Below are 12,146 nucleotides of genomic sequence, written 5' to 3'. Positions count from 1 at the left end.
GGCAGACCCTTCTCCAGACAAATCCTGGCTTTGGAAAGGTTGCTTCCTTGGAGGTAAGTGCCTTGTTAGCTATGGAGAGCTCTACCACAGCACCTTGAAGTACACTGATCTCTGTGCACTGATACCTTTTACTGGGTTTAAATATCCTTTGAAGGCTGCATTCTGTCTAGGGTCAGTCTAAAGCAGGGAAAAGTGTGAGTCAGCTTTAAGACATGAGCAGCAGCAACAGATGCCAGGAGAGAGAAATCTTCGGGTATAGTGAGCCCACACTATTTGTCTGTTCTTCCACCAGTTTTACTCCATGGCCAGTCGTGGTAAAGCAAATTCTGAGGAGCCCTAAATGATACAGGAAATAACTCTGGCAACAGCCATGGAGGTATGGACATAGGGAAACACTGTAGAAGTTTCTGCTGTTGAACTGTCACAGCGCTGCGATCTAGAGATAGCAGAGTTTGTTTTCTACTTTAGTATTTTGAAATTATTTCACATTTACAAAAAAAATACAAAGAATCTTCATCTCCCCTTTCCCCAGAGTCTCTTGATTTTTAACAGTTTACAACTTCTGTGTAATATGTATATAAGTTAATTTCTTAAAAATATGGTGAAAATGTGACATGGTCAGGAGTTAAATATTTTATTTTTGTGTCTTAATATTTTATGTCCTAGAAATAAACACATTCCTATACAACCATGAGATAATGATTAAAATCAGGAAATCAACATGAATTCAATATCAGAATCTAACAAAAACACTTACAAAAAGGGGCCGGGAATGTGGCCTAGTGGTAGCATGCTCACCTAGCATACACAAAGCCCTGCGTTCAATTCCCTGGAACCAAATACACAGAAAAAGCCAGATGTGGTGCTGTGGCTCAAGTGGCAGAGCTAGCCTTGAGCAAAAAAACAAAACAAAACAAAAAACGTGTCCAAGGACAGTGCTCAGGCTCAAGCCCCAGGACTGGCCTAAAAAAAACAAAAATGACTTACAAAAAAAATTACCTAAATGTTTCAGTGATGGCTGATCTCAGCATAAAAGCCACAACAAGTTTTGTTTTTGCTTCTGTTTTTATTCCTATTCCAGGATGCAGTCCAGGGTCACATGGAGCATTCACTGCCATGTCTCATAAGACTCTTTTAATCTGAAGTAGTTTCTTTACCTCTCATGACCTTGACAATTCTGAAAAACATAAGCTAATGATTTCAGAGAATGTCCCTTAGTTGGGGTTCACCTAATGTGGATTTCTGATTACATTCAAGTTATACAATTTGGGGTTAATACAATATAGCAGTGATGCTGTGCCTTTTTCAAAGCATTTTCTCCAGAGGCACATGGTATTGTGCTATTGGGCTGTCCCAATACTGGTGGTGTGTAATGTGACCAGATAGTTAACAGTGGTATGAGCCACCTTCCTCCATCATTGTTGTCATTTTGCCTTTGTAATTTTCATGAAATCTAGTTGTTTCAATGCCCTCTGGAAATTTTTTGCTGGGAAAAGGATAAAATTATCTGACCTCAAGTAAGGTCAGATGAGCTCCAACTTCAGGAATAAAATGAGGGTTATATGGCGTAAAAGATGGAGAGGAAGAATTAGCATGGGAGATTCCTATCACATTTACTTCAAATAACCCCCAGTCAAGCTTGATCTTAGGTAGTAAAAACAAAACAAAACAGTTCTGTAGATTGCTTGAATAGCAGAGTTGAGTACATTAGTTTCTCTTGTGGTGTTCTGTGTCTGCTGGAAATTTTACAAGGTGTCCAGTAGCAGCAAGAGACAGCCAAGTCCAGATGGCTGACAGCAAGAGTCACACTAATGTCCAATTTTCCAGGGCCAATGCCAAAGGGCTCAACTCCATGATTCCTGGTCCACTATGGGGCAGTGTAGGAAGTATAAAAACAAAACCTTATCACACTGTCATCTGATCACGTTGAGAAACTCAAATTTACCTTATCCAAGAAATATTTTAAAACTGTTACCATCAAGTTAAAAACATGAAAATAGAAAAAACACTAAAAACATTTGTTATACTACAAGCCAGGGATGATCACTGCAAACATTCTCATCTGTTTCCTGTTGTCCATAATTCTGTGCTACTCTTCAAACACATATCCATGTGGGTATACAGATGCATATACACACACACATAGATATCTAACTTACCATGACTGGGTTAAAGTTGTCTGCCTTCCCTTTCTTTGAGTGTGTTCCACCATCAATGAAGGCCTTCAACTAAGGACTGGAACATCTATGTTCCTCAATTCTGCAAAGGATGGTCTACAACTGGAATCTTCCCAATAGCACAGGAGATGAGTTAATTCATGATGAATAGTGGTTACCTGGGAGTATTAAGGTTTCAGCTTCTTCTAATGCCTCAGTTAGATGGGCTGTTCTGTATTGTATACTTTGCTTTGCTTGCCTAACAACTTTTTAAATAAATATTTAACAACTTTCACATACCAAGAACAGAGAACTTAAATGTAAGATAACTTTTCTTCCTTTGTTCTCCTTCCTTCCTTTTTTCTTTCATTCATTCATTCATTCATTCACTCATCTACCTTTTTTTTTAACTAAGGATTAAGGTTAAGCATGCTAAGAAAGTGCTCTTAGCTGTTCCCTTTTTATCTTTTTCTTTTTTTGGTGATAGTCATGGGGCTTAAACTTACCATCCGGGCACTGTCCCTGAGCATTTTTGCTCAAGGCTGGCCATTCTATCACAGCTCCATTTCCTGCTTTTGGTGGCTTATTGAAAAGAGTCTTTCAGATTTTCCTGCCTGGACTGGCTTCAAACTGTGATCCTCAAATCTTATTCTGAATATCTAGAATTACAGAAGTGAGATACTTGTTTCTGGCTTGAATTTATGTATGTATGTATGTATGTATGTATGTATGTATTTATTTATTTTTTGCCAATCCTGAGGCTTGAACTCAGGGCCTGAGCACTGTCCTTAGACACTTTTTGCTCAAGGCTAGCATTGTCGCTTAAGCTGCAGTGCCACTTCCAAAGAATCCAACCCAGGGCTTCATGCATGCTCTACCAGTAGGCTATACTCCCAGCCCTGGCGTGTATTTATTTTTAAGATAGGGTCTTTTGGGGCCGGGAGTTTGGCCTAGTGGTTAAAGTGCTTGCCTAGCACGCATGGAGACCTGGGTTCGATTCCTTGGTACCACATATATAGAAAGAAAAAAAAAAAAGCAAATATAAGATAGGGTCTTTAGCTTTGTTCAGAGCCTCTCCTGAAACTCAAGATCTTCCTGCTTCTACCTCTGAAGTAAGCTGGGAATACAGTTGTGTGTCACTAGACATACCAATCTTTCCTCCTTAAATTACCAGAAAAACAGAAAAATGCCCAAATACCTAAAAGTACTGAACATTATAATAGCGTAGCTACAATTTAGCTTGAGTGTCCTAGACAGGAAGTCACAGGGCAATCAGAGGAGAAATCTGGGAGGTTTTCCTGAGGAGATGATATGCAGGTCAGTAAACAGAATGAGTAAGATGTCAGAAGAGAGGAGCAGGCATACCAGATGGAAGAATGGCCATGGTAAATACTCAAAGAGAGGTAGACTGAAGCCAGATTCCAGGGTCTTGGGAAGAGAAGTTGCAGCTAAAAGAAACCAGTGGTTCTAATAGGAGAGTTGTGAGATCATCTTGGTATGACTGAAGCCACAGGAGTAGATAGACAAGAGGTCACTGAGAACATGACTGTGAGAGGTGATAGAGAACTGGGCCAGAGACAAGAAGAGTTCAAACAGGAGACCTGGGAGAGGGAGTCTGAGCTAGGAAGATCATCTGTTCATGAAGCTGCAGGCCACCTGAGAGTATATGAAAAAGCTTCCCCAAACTGCTATGGTTCTTGAGATAATTTAGCAGCAAAGCTAGGGGCCATCCCATAGAAAGAAGTCAGAGGGAGCAGGACTGGGCAGGGAGCTGGGGGGAAACAGAAGGAGCTGCACACAGAGCTGTCCTTTCCCTTCTAGGTCCCTGGAATTCTACAAAGAGCTCTCTGGTGGTAGGGGATCTCATGTGACAACACATTACCCAAGGTAATTGCTATGAGAGAACACTTATGTGGTCACCCCAGATGCCTAAAAAAGCAGATTCCAGGAGCAAACATTTTAATAAAAGATTTCCCTAACTGGTAAGGGAGGAACAGAAAGTTACAATGCTATGCATCTGATCATACAAAGTAAGATTTATCCAGGAAACGAAAACAAGAGATGTTTTCTGTTTTGCTATTTTTGTTTTTTCTTTTTGTTGTTTGTTCGTTTACATGTCTTTGGGAGGACAAATGAAGCAGTGGTATTCACTAGACACTGATGAAAAGGAGCTACACAACTTGTGGTTGGGAATGGGTGGAAAAATTGGGAGAGAGGGAGGGAAGGGGTAACATTTTCAGAAAGAAATGCACTCTTATCTGACTTATCTAACTGTAACCCTTCTGTACAGCAACTTTATAATAACAATTAAATCTTTTTTTTTTTAAAAAAGATTCCCATAGAAAAGACAGCTAGTGGGGCTAAATAATAATACTTCATGGAAGAAAGTAAGTGTTCACAAAAGAAGTTCTGAAAGCAGCATAAATAGGCTATCACAGAAAATCTGCCCCAAGCTTGAGTAGCATAGAAAGCATGCAATGAGATGGGAGTTTTCAGGCAAATACTAAAATATCCAAGATCTCACTGCCAGAAAGAAAAGTTAAGGTGTGGCAGAGATCCAGGGATCAGAGCTTGAGGCCAGACCAGTCAAAAAGCTCTGAGTCTCCATCTCAACTCCTGGAAGTAGTGGTACTCACTTATTAACCCATTGTGAGGTGGGAGAAGCATAATGGATGTGTGTGAGTGTGTGGGGGTTATCTGTTATCTCCAGTAGCACCAAGCAGCACAGGCTGGCCCAGCATAAAGTGATACTGCTTCAAAAATAATCAACAAAAACCAGGGCTGAAGGTGTGGCTCGGGTGATAGAATATCTGTCTAGCAAGTATGAGACCCTGAATTCAATCCTTAGAAAAGAAAAAAAGTGGGGGGGGGGCTCCTCAGGGGACAGGAAATAGGGGAGATTTGCTAGGGAGCCTTGCCAGTACCTCATGGTATTCAAAATCCTGTGTCCTATAGAACAGAAGAACCAGCTCAATGAAGTTCTAAATCAGACAGCTAATTAGGGTCCTGGAAAAAGAATGGAAGGAAAGTGACTAGAAATCATCTGGGATCTGACGTCTGAGTGACTGAGTAGAGGATGCTTGGGCCACTTTAAACTCAAAACAAGTTAATCAAGGTTGTATTTCTAAAAAAGACAACATATATTTAGATCCACAAGAGGAATGACTTGATATCCCACTCACAAATCCCTTTTATCTTGGTCAAAAAGTTTAAGCCAGCATCTCAGCAGGCTCCCAGTTTTTAATCACACACGGAGTCTGTGCTTAGGAATAGAGCAATCATGGGCAGAAACTCCTTCAAAAGGTCTTATAAGCTCATTTCTAAGAGTAGACTGGTAGATCTATCACTGAAGTAAACATTTTCATGGATTTTCTTTTTATTTTATTTTGTGTTAAACAGTGCTCTAAGACAACTGGAGGTTGGGTATTAGGAAAGACTTCTCAGAGTATGAAATGTTCTACTGTGCCCCAAGCAGAAATCAGAGTAGATGGTGGAGGCAGCCATTGATGGCAAAAGTTGGAGTGGTAGTATGTCTGCAGGGCCCAAACTGGAATGGCACAATATGCTGAGAATGTTGGAAAAGTCAGCCATCTCTGCCATGGAGTTGTAATTTTACCCTAGGAAGAAAAGGGAGTCACTTGGGGGGTTTTAAGAGGCTGAGATCTGAGCATCATGGTCCAAAGCCAGTCTTGGTCAGGTAAGTCCAAGAGACTCTAATCTCCAACTAACCACCAAAAAAGTTGGAAGTGGTGCTGGGGCTCAAGGGGTACAGCACTACCCTTGAGCCAAAGAAGCCCAGGGACAGTGCCCAAACCTAAGTTCATGCCCTAGCACACACACAAAAAAGTAATAAAGACTGTCCAGGGAAGGATACTAGTGGGAGAAGGTTGGGCTAACAAGGAGAATGAAGGCAGTTGAAAATAGTTGAAATACCCTTCTATTAATTACAATAAAAAAACAAAAAATTAAAAAAGAAAATAGTTGAAATAGAGTATCTGCAATCATGAATATAGAACAATGAAACTTGGTGAATTTGTTTTGGGAAGGAGGGAAAGGAAAAAGGGAAAGTGACAGAGAGGGTGAGAACTGATTGGAATACACTGTAAACACACAGAAATGTAACAATGAAATCCCTCCTGAGTTGGTGGTATAATAATAATAATAATAATAATAATAATAATAAAGTACAGGAGCCAGAAGTTTGGCTTAGTGGTAGAGTGCTTGCCTAGCATGCACGAAGACCCGGGCTCAATTCCTCCATACCACGTACACAGAAAAAAGTGGAAGTGGTGCTGTGGCTCAAGTGGCAGAGCTCTAGCCTTGAGAAAAGTCCAAGGACAGTGCTCAGGCCCTGAGTACAAGCCCCACAACTGGCAATAATAATAAAGTGCAATTGGATTTCCAGATTCCTCTCTTGAGGCTAGAAGGGAGATTGGGAAATCCTTTCCTGAGGCCGTCCCCAGGCAGGGCTCCATGGAGGCCCAGGTGAACAAGGCTATGGTGCTGAGGTATGCTCACTAGGACAGGGAACAGAGCTGCCTCGGTCAAGCTCACTCACCCATTTTGATAAAAGGCCTTGGGGGGTAGGAAGAATGTATTACCTGCTACAGTGACATGGACAGGATGGTTCATTTATCACCTTCTGGTCTGGGTCTGAATCCTGGCTCTGCCTCCTACAGTCCCTTAGTTTCCAAACCTTTCTGCGCCTCACTGCTCTCCTTTGTAAAATAATAATGGTGCCAAACTCACAGGACTATGGTGAACCTGAAGAGCAAACAGTCATTACCACAACAGAAGGTAGAGTGAACAGGTAAGGCATATGCCTCTTCCTGTCCTGTGTTTCATAGCATGTGGGTTCTCTTGCAGGGCATAGGGAGTCCACAGGTTTTGAAGACTTGGTATTAGGAGAAATATGAAGTTAACTCATTACTAATTGACTATATATTTCAAAACTGTTATTAGATGCATAGGAGTTCAGAAGTTTATATCTTCCTGGGAAATTGAACCTTCAACCAGCTGTCTTTGTTTTTTTTGGCCAGTCCTTGGGCTTGAACTCAGGCCTAAGCATTGTCCTTGGACTTTCTCAAGGGCTAGTGCTCTGCCACTTGAGCCACAGCACCACTTCCAGCTTTTTTCGAATCTGGGTCTTCATGCATCTTAGGCAAGCATTCTACCACTAGGCCAAACTCCCAGCCCCCAGCTGTTGCTTTTTAATTTTTTAAATGGAGCTACTAGAAAATTTAAAATTACAGATGTGGACAGCACTTACCTAGAGAAAGGATAAACAAGAAGCTCATATCAGCCACTAAGCCCTGAGTGACTAATGGGGCTGTAGAGAATGACAAGAGGAGAGAGTAATGAAGGCCACATTCTGTCCTGCTAACATTTATCTGCTCCAGTCTAGATAAGAAGAGAGAACAAGATGTTTATGAAAACAGAAAGGGATGAATAACAAGGCCAAAGAAAATAAAAGCCACAGAGGAAAAGACAGGCAGAAGGAAGAAACTCCCCAAGCCTAGCAGAAAAACTGCCACTGCTCAGATCTCAATACACACCAGTCTACAATTAGGAAAATAGCAGTCATCAAAAAACAGCCTTAACACTCAAAAGACAAGCATTACTCCATGAAGGCAGATCTTTTACATTTTTGTTATATCTTCATCAAAGCTACTAGATCCTATCACATGAGACTTTTATAATTCCAGGTGTTTAAAAACACAAGGATCAAAAGACTTCATGGCTTTGGGAGACAGAGGACCATTCAGAAACTTAATCCTAGGTATTTTTCCCTCTCATAACCAAAGAATAAAAACATATTGTATGGCTCAAGAGCCAAAATAAGAAATCAGCTTTTCCTCTAGCTGAATGGGAATTCTTAAGTAGAAATCCAGTTATGGAGAGGCAGGGAAGGAGCAAGGAAAAGAGGGAATGAGAGAGGGAGAGAAGAGGGAAGAAAGAGAAAAAGAGGGAAAGGATGAGGGGAAGGGGAAGAAAAGGGGAAAGGGAAGAGAGGGAGTGGGAGAGTGGGAGAGGGAGAAAGGGGGAGAGGGGGTGAGAGAGATTTGCATGAAGACCCAGAGGTACTAAGATGCAAGTGAAACCAAAGAAGCTTTTCATTAATGTCAGAAGATCTTAGCATTCGTGGTTCTACACTGCTCAGCCTGCCCTGTTGCCTGACCCAAGAGGAGACTGGAATCTTGCAGTGCTGACACTTCCCAAGGCTACATGGAGTTCAGGCAGGAAGAAATGGATCCTATTTACCCTAACTGATAAAACACCACCTGCCTCCATTTTCTTGAAATTGTTGTCTTTATCATCCAGTACGGAGAAATTACCAATGTAGTTAATCCAAAATTGGAATAAAAGAACTTTGACTATCATTCCCTAAACTGAGCAACACACACACACACACAAACTTAGTAATCCTATGGCTCGATACAGACCCAGAAGATACATGTACATACATTTCCAAAGCCTGACACTAAAGTGGTCATAGCAGTACTATTTACAATAACAGCCACATACTGGAAGCTGCCCAAATGTTTGATGACAGTACATGAATAAATTTGTGGCATATTCATCCAGCGGCTACTATTGGCAAAGATAACACGCTACCACAATGGGCACACCACGACAGCATTTTGAACAGTGCTTATGCAAAAAAGGCTAGCACTGTAGGAGTCTATTTATATAAAGGCACAAGAATCAGGAGTCAGGATGGGGTTGATCCTGGGGAAGTCAGTGACTGGAAGCAACAACATCCTAGAGTCCATGGAGGTTCTGTTTCTTGATATGAGTCCAAAGCACATGAGTACTGTTCAGGATGTCATTAGATACATCAACGTTTTCTAGCATATAAATGCTATACTTAAAAATCTTCATCTGGTATTTGGATAAGATAAGCCCTCAAAGCCCCTTGAGCTCATTTTTTTCAAGTGGCCTTTACAAACTTCACTTGCTCCATCTCTGTCCATGTAAGTAAGCTAGGTCTTCCTCCTGGTCTTCACCATCAGTAGTTATGGCTCCCCCCAACACAAGGCCTGTGATTCACACCCCACTGGTGCATGCCTTTGCTAATTTATGCCACCCACACCAATCTAGCCTTTGTTTTCCTGCCTCAACAGTTAGAGAGTTTGTATCATCATTAATGTGTGAGGAGCACCTCACATCAAGGAAACCGAAACATATGCTGTAGAAAAAGAGGCCTAACTCTTGGCCCACTGCTCATTTCCTGGTCTTGGGACAGCACCTGGCTGAGATGGTACCTGCCACCAGGTCAGAAGGCATGGCTGTGGTTTGTGATGTAAAGTAAGGCCAACTCTGTGGTAAGCCCAGAACCCTTCCAAACCCATCCGCCCTCTCAGACAGCACATGATTCCCCTTCTTTACCTACCTCTCCCCACCCTGCCCACCTTTGTGCTGATAGGCTCCTGCCTATTAGCTGAATGTACTTCCTCATTAAAGGAGCTCCTGCTTTGATGGGTCTCCCTGACACGTCTGATTGTCCTCCGGAGAGGGAGGGCTGGGTGCCGGCGGTCAGTTGGCCCTCTCCTTTTTCAGCTCGTCCTGCAGGTCGGGAGGGACAGAGGACTAAAAACCCCGACAAATGTGGATATATTGTCAGTTGTTTTATTTCTGCCAGAGTTTTCCACTTAGACCAACAAGAGCATGCCTCTGGGGGGTAATCGCTATCCTCCAGTCTCCACAGGCACTGAAGATTAAATCATTTCTCAGGAGCAAGAAGTATGTGGAAGGTGAACCTCTTTCCACTTCCTGTTCACTTCCCAAGTTCCAGCCTGCTAGCCACTCCTTCCAGCTACACACAGACCAGTTGAGAGAAGCAGAAAAAGAACTACTAGAAGCTAACTAAAGAAGTCGTTTCTTCTAGCTCTGTCTTAAATATAGCCTTAACATCCACCACTCAATCTATTTTTGTTTACATAGGACATTTTGTAACATGTGCCAAATTATAAAGATTTTCAAGTCATAAACATGTGTTTGTTATTATGAATCATGTATTCAAAGTCCACTCCCTTTTTCTTCCATAATCTGCTTCATACCTACTCATCTCATTCTATACCAATCCTAAGAACCCCCAAGTTTCATTTCACCTTACCCAAACAGTATCATGTAACATACTGCAAAAAAAAGAAAAATCCTCACCAAACTCTAATTTTAGAATACCAACATATTAACGTATTTCTCTTCTTTGATCAAACAACGAATAGAAGGGGGGGGGGCAGGAGTTTGGCCTAGTGGTAGAGTGCTTGCCAAGCATGCAGGAAGAGTCAGGTTCTATTCCTTGGTACCACATACACAGAAAAAAGCCCGAAGGGGTGCTGAGGCTCAAGTGGTAGAGCTCAAGCCCAAGACTGTAAAAAACAAACAAAAAAGGCAGATGACTCCAAGCTCTGCAACTAGGAAAAAAACAACCCTCTAAAGCATCAAGCCTGGGGATTAGGCAGTGAAACCACAACCTGCCCTGACTGAATTACTGGGTGGCTACACACAAATAGCTCCTTCTCAGTTTTGGGATATATAACCTTCAGCAGGTAAAAGAGGATTCGCAGTCAGAAACCAAGAGAACGGTCTGGCCAAACACCAGAAGGCACATGCTTCTCTTTTGTGAGCCTTCGGCCCAAAGCCATTGGTACCAGGTGAATTGCAGCACATAACCGTTTTCCCTTTTAAATAAATGACACCTCATTTCCTCGAGTTCCTAAGCATGAATGAAGACTGAAGGCTATAAAAGAATTCATTTTCCAAGTCAGCTAGCCATTCTGCAGAACTCTACTCATAAATGCATTTTGTTTATGATCACAACTATGAGCTGGGGAGGCCTGGAAGGGAACTTAAGTGAAGCTTTCCTGTAGGGACAAGGAAAGCCAGCCAGCCTCTGGAGGATCGGTGTCTGCCTAGGTCATCCAGCCGGTTTGGGGCACCGGTCGGTCGGAAGCCACTGTTCCCCATCTGCCGGGCTTCTAGGAGATGTTCTGGCGAAAACAAGGCACGCGGAATGCATGCCGGGGTCAAGCCCCAGCTCAGGATTCCCGAGAGGCCAAGGGGGGGTGCCAACCGTGCGTCCTCCGCAGAGCCAGGGCGGGGAAGGTCACCGGAGAATTCCCACCCGCGGACCCCGCCTCCGCCCAGGACTGCGAGCGACCCCCGGGCGCGTCGCCCCCCACTCCCGCTCCAGCCCTCCGCGGGGACGTGCGTCAACGCGACCCCGTTGGCGCGGAAGCTTCCAGCAATGAATTAAACCCCAAACCGCTACGGGAGGCGGTGTGGAGCCGGGCCACTGCGGAGGGACTTGCCGCCCCCCGCCATCCCCCCGGGCGTCCTGGCCCAGCCCGCCGCGTCCTCACCTGTGCGGGCTGCGGCTCCCCACGCAGGCTCTACGCGGCGGGGAGCCTCGACCCTCGGCCCCGCGCCCCAGGCAGGCGCCACTGGAGACACCGCGTCCCGGGCACTGTCCGCGGGGGGCTGGGGCGGAACCGCCCGGCCTAGAGAACGCGGGGTACAGACTGCTCGCCGCCGCCCCCCGGCCCGCGGGCGCCCGACACGCCGAGGAGGGGGCTGCACCACGTACCTCGGCCGGCAGGTGCCGCCGCCGCCGCCTGCGTGCGCGGCTGCAGGGGACGCCGCTCCGCGCCGCCCGCCGTCTTCGTGCGCATACTAGGGAGGGGGCGCCGGCCGGCCGCCTACCCCGGACCCCGCGCCCCCGCCCGCCCCCGGGCCCGGCTGGCGCCCATTCAGCCCTCGGCCGCCCGCTCCCCAGCGCGATGCGGAGCGGGGGTGGGGGGGCACAGTGGGAGGGGCCGAGCGTCACGAGGACGCTGCCAGCCAATCGGAGCGCGTAGGGGAGTGAGGGTCCTCCGCCCAAGGATGCGGAGTGGCGGGGCGTCCGCACGGGGACGCGCCTCCCGCGGGAGCCCGGCCTGGGCATCCGCAGCGCTCTCCAGGCGTTTAAATGGTGGAACTTGGGGTGCC

At 44.9% G+C, this 12,146-nt stretch overlaps 1 protein-coding gene across 4 annotated transcripts in view; it reads right to left on the bottom strand.

The window, feature by feature from the left end:
- The window catches only part of St3gal5 (ST3 beta-galactoside alpha-2,3-sialyltransferase 5), a 55,533-nt gene extending 43,652 nt beyond the window's left edge, over positions 1-11,881 (bottom strand). The window contains exon 1 of one of the 4 annotated variants that reach the window (XM_090336564.1): positions 11,746-11,881. In XM_090336564.1, coding sequence (XP_090192690.1) covers positions 11,746-11,830 — 85 coding nt within the window. In that variant the 5' untranslated portion in view covers positions 11,831-11,881. Of the gene's footprint in view, positions 1-7,425; positions 7,534-9,568; positions 9,587-11,521; positions 11,622-11,745 lie in introns of those variants that run through there. The other 3 variants (XM_090336565.1, XM_090336566.1, XM_090336563.1) reach the window with 3 other exon arrangements.
- Between the last annotated feature and the right edge of the window lie 265 nt (positions 11,882-12,146).

Source organism: Megascapheus bottae, chromosome 7, assembly GCF_031878675.1.
Source record: "Megascapheus bottae isolate mThoBot1 chromosome 7, mThoBot2.hap1, whole genome shotgun sequence".
Classification (NCBI taxonomy): Eukaryota; Metazoa; Chordata; class Mammalia; order Rodentia; family Geomyidae; genus Megascapheus; species Megascapheus bottae.
Note: the sequence above shows the minus strand (reverse complement) of the source record. Positions and strands in the feature narration are given on the sequence as shown.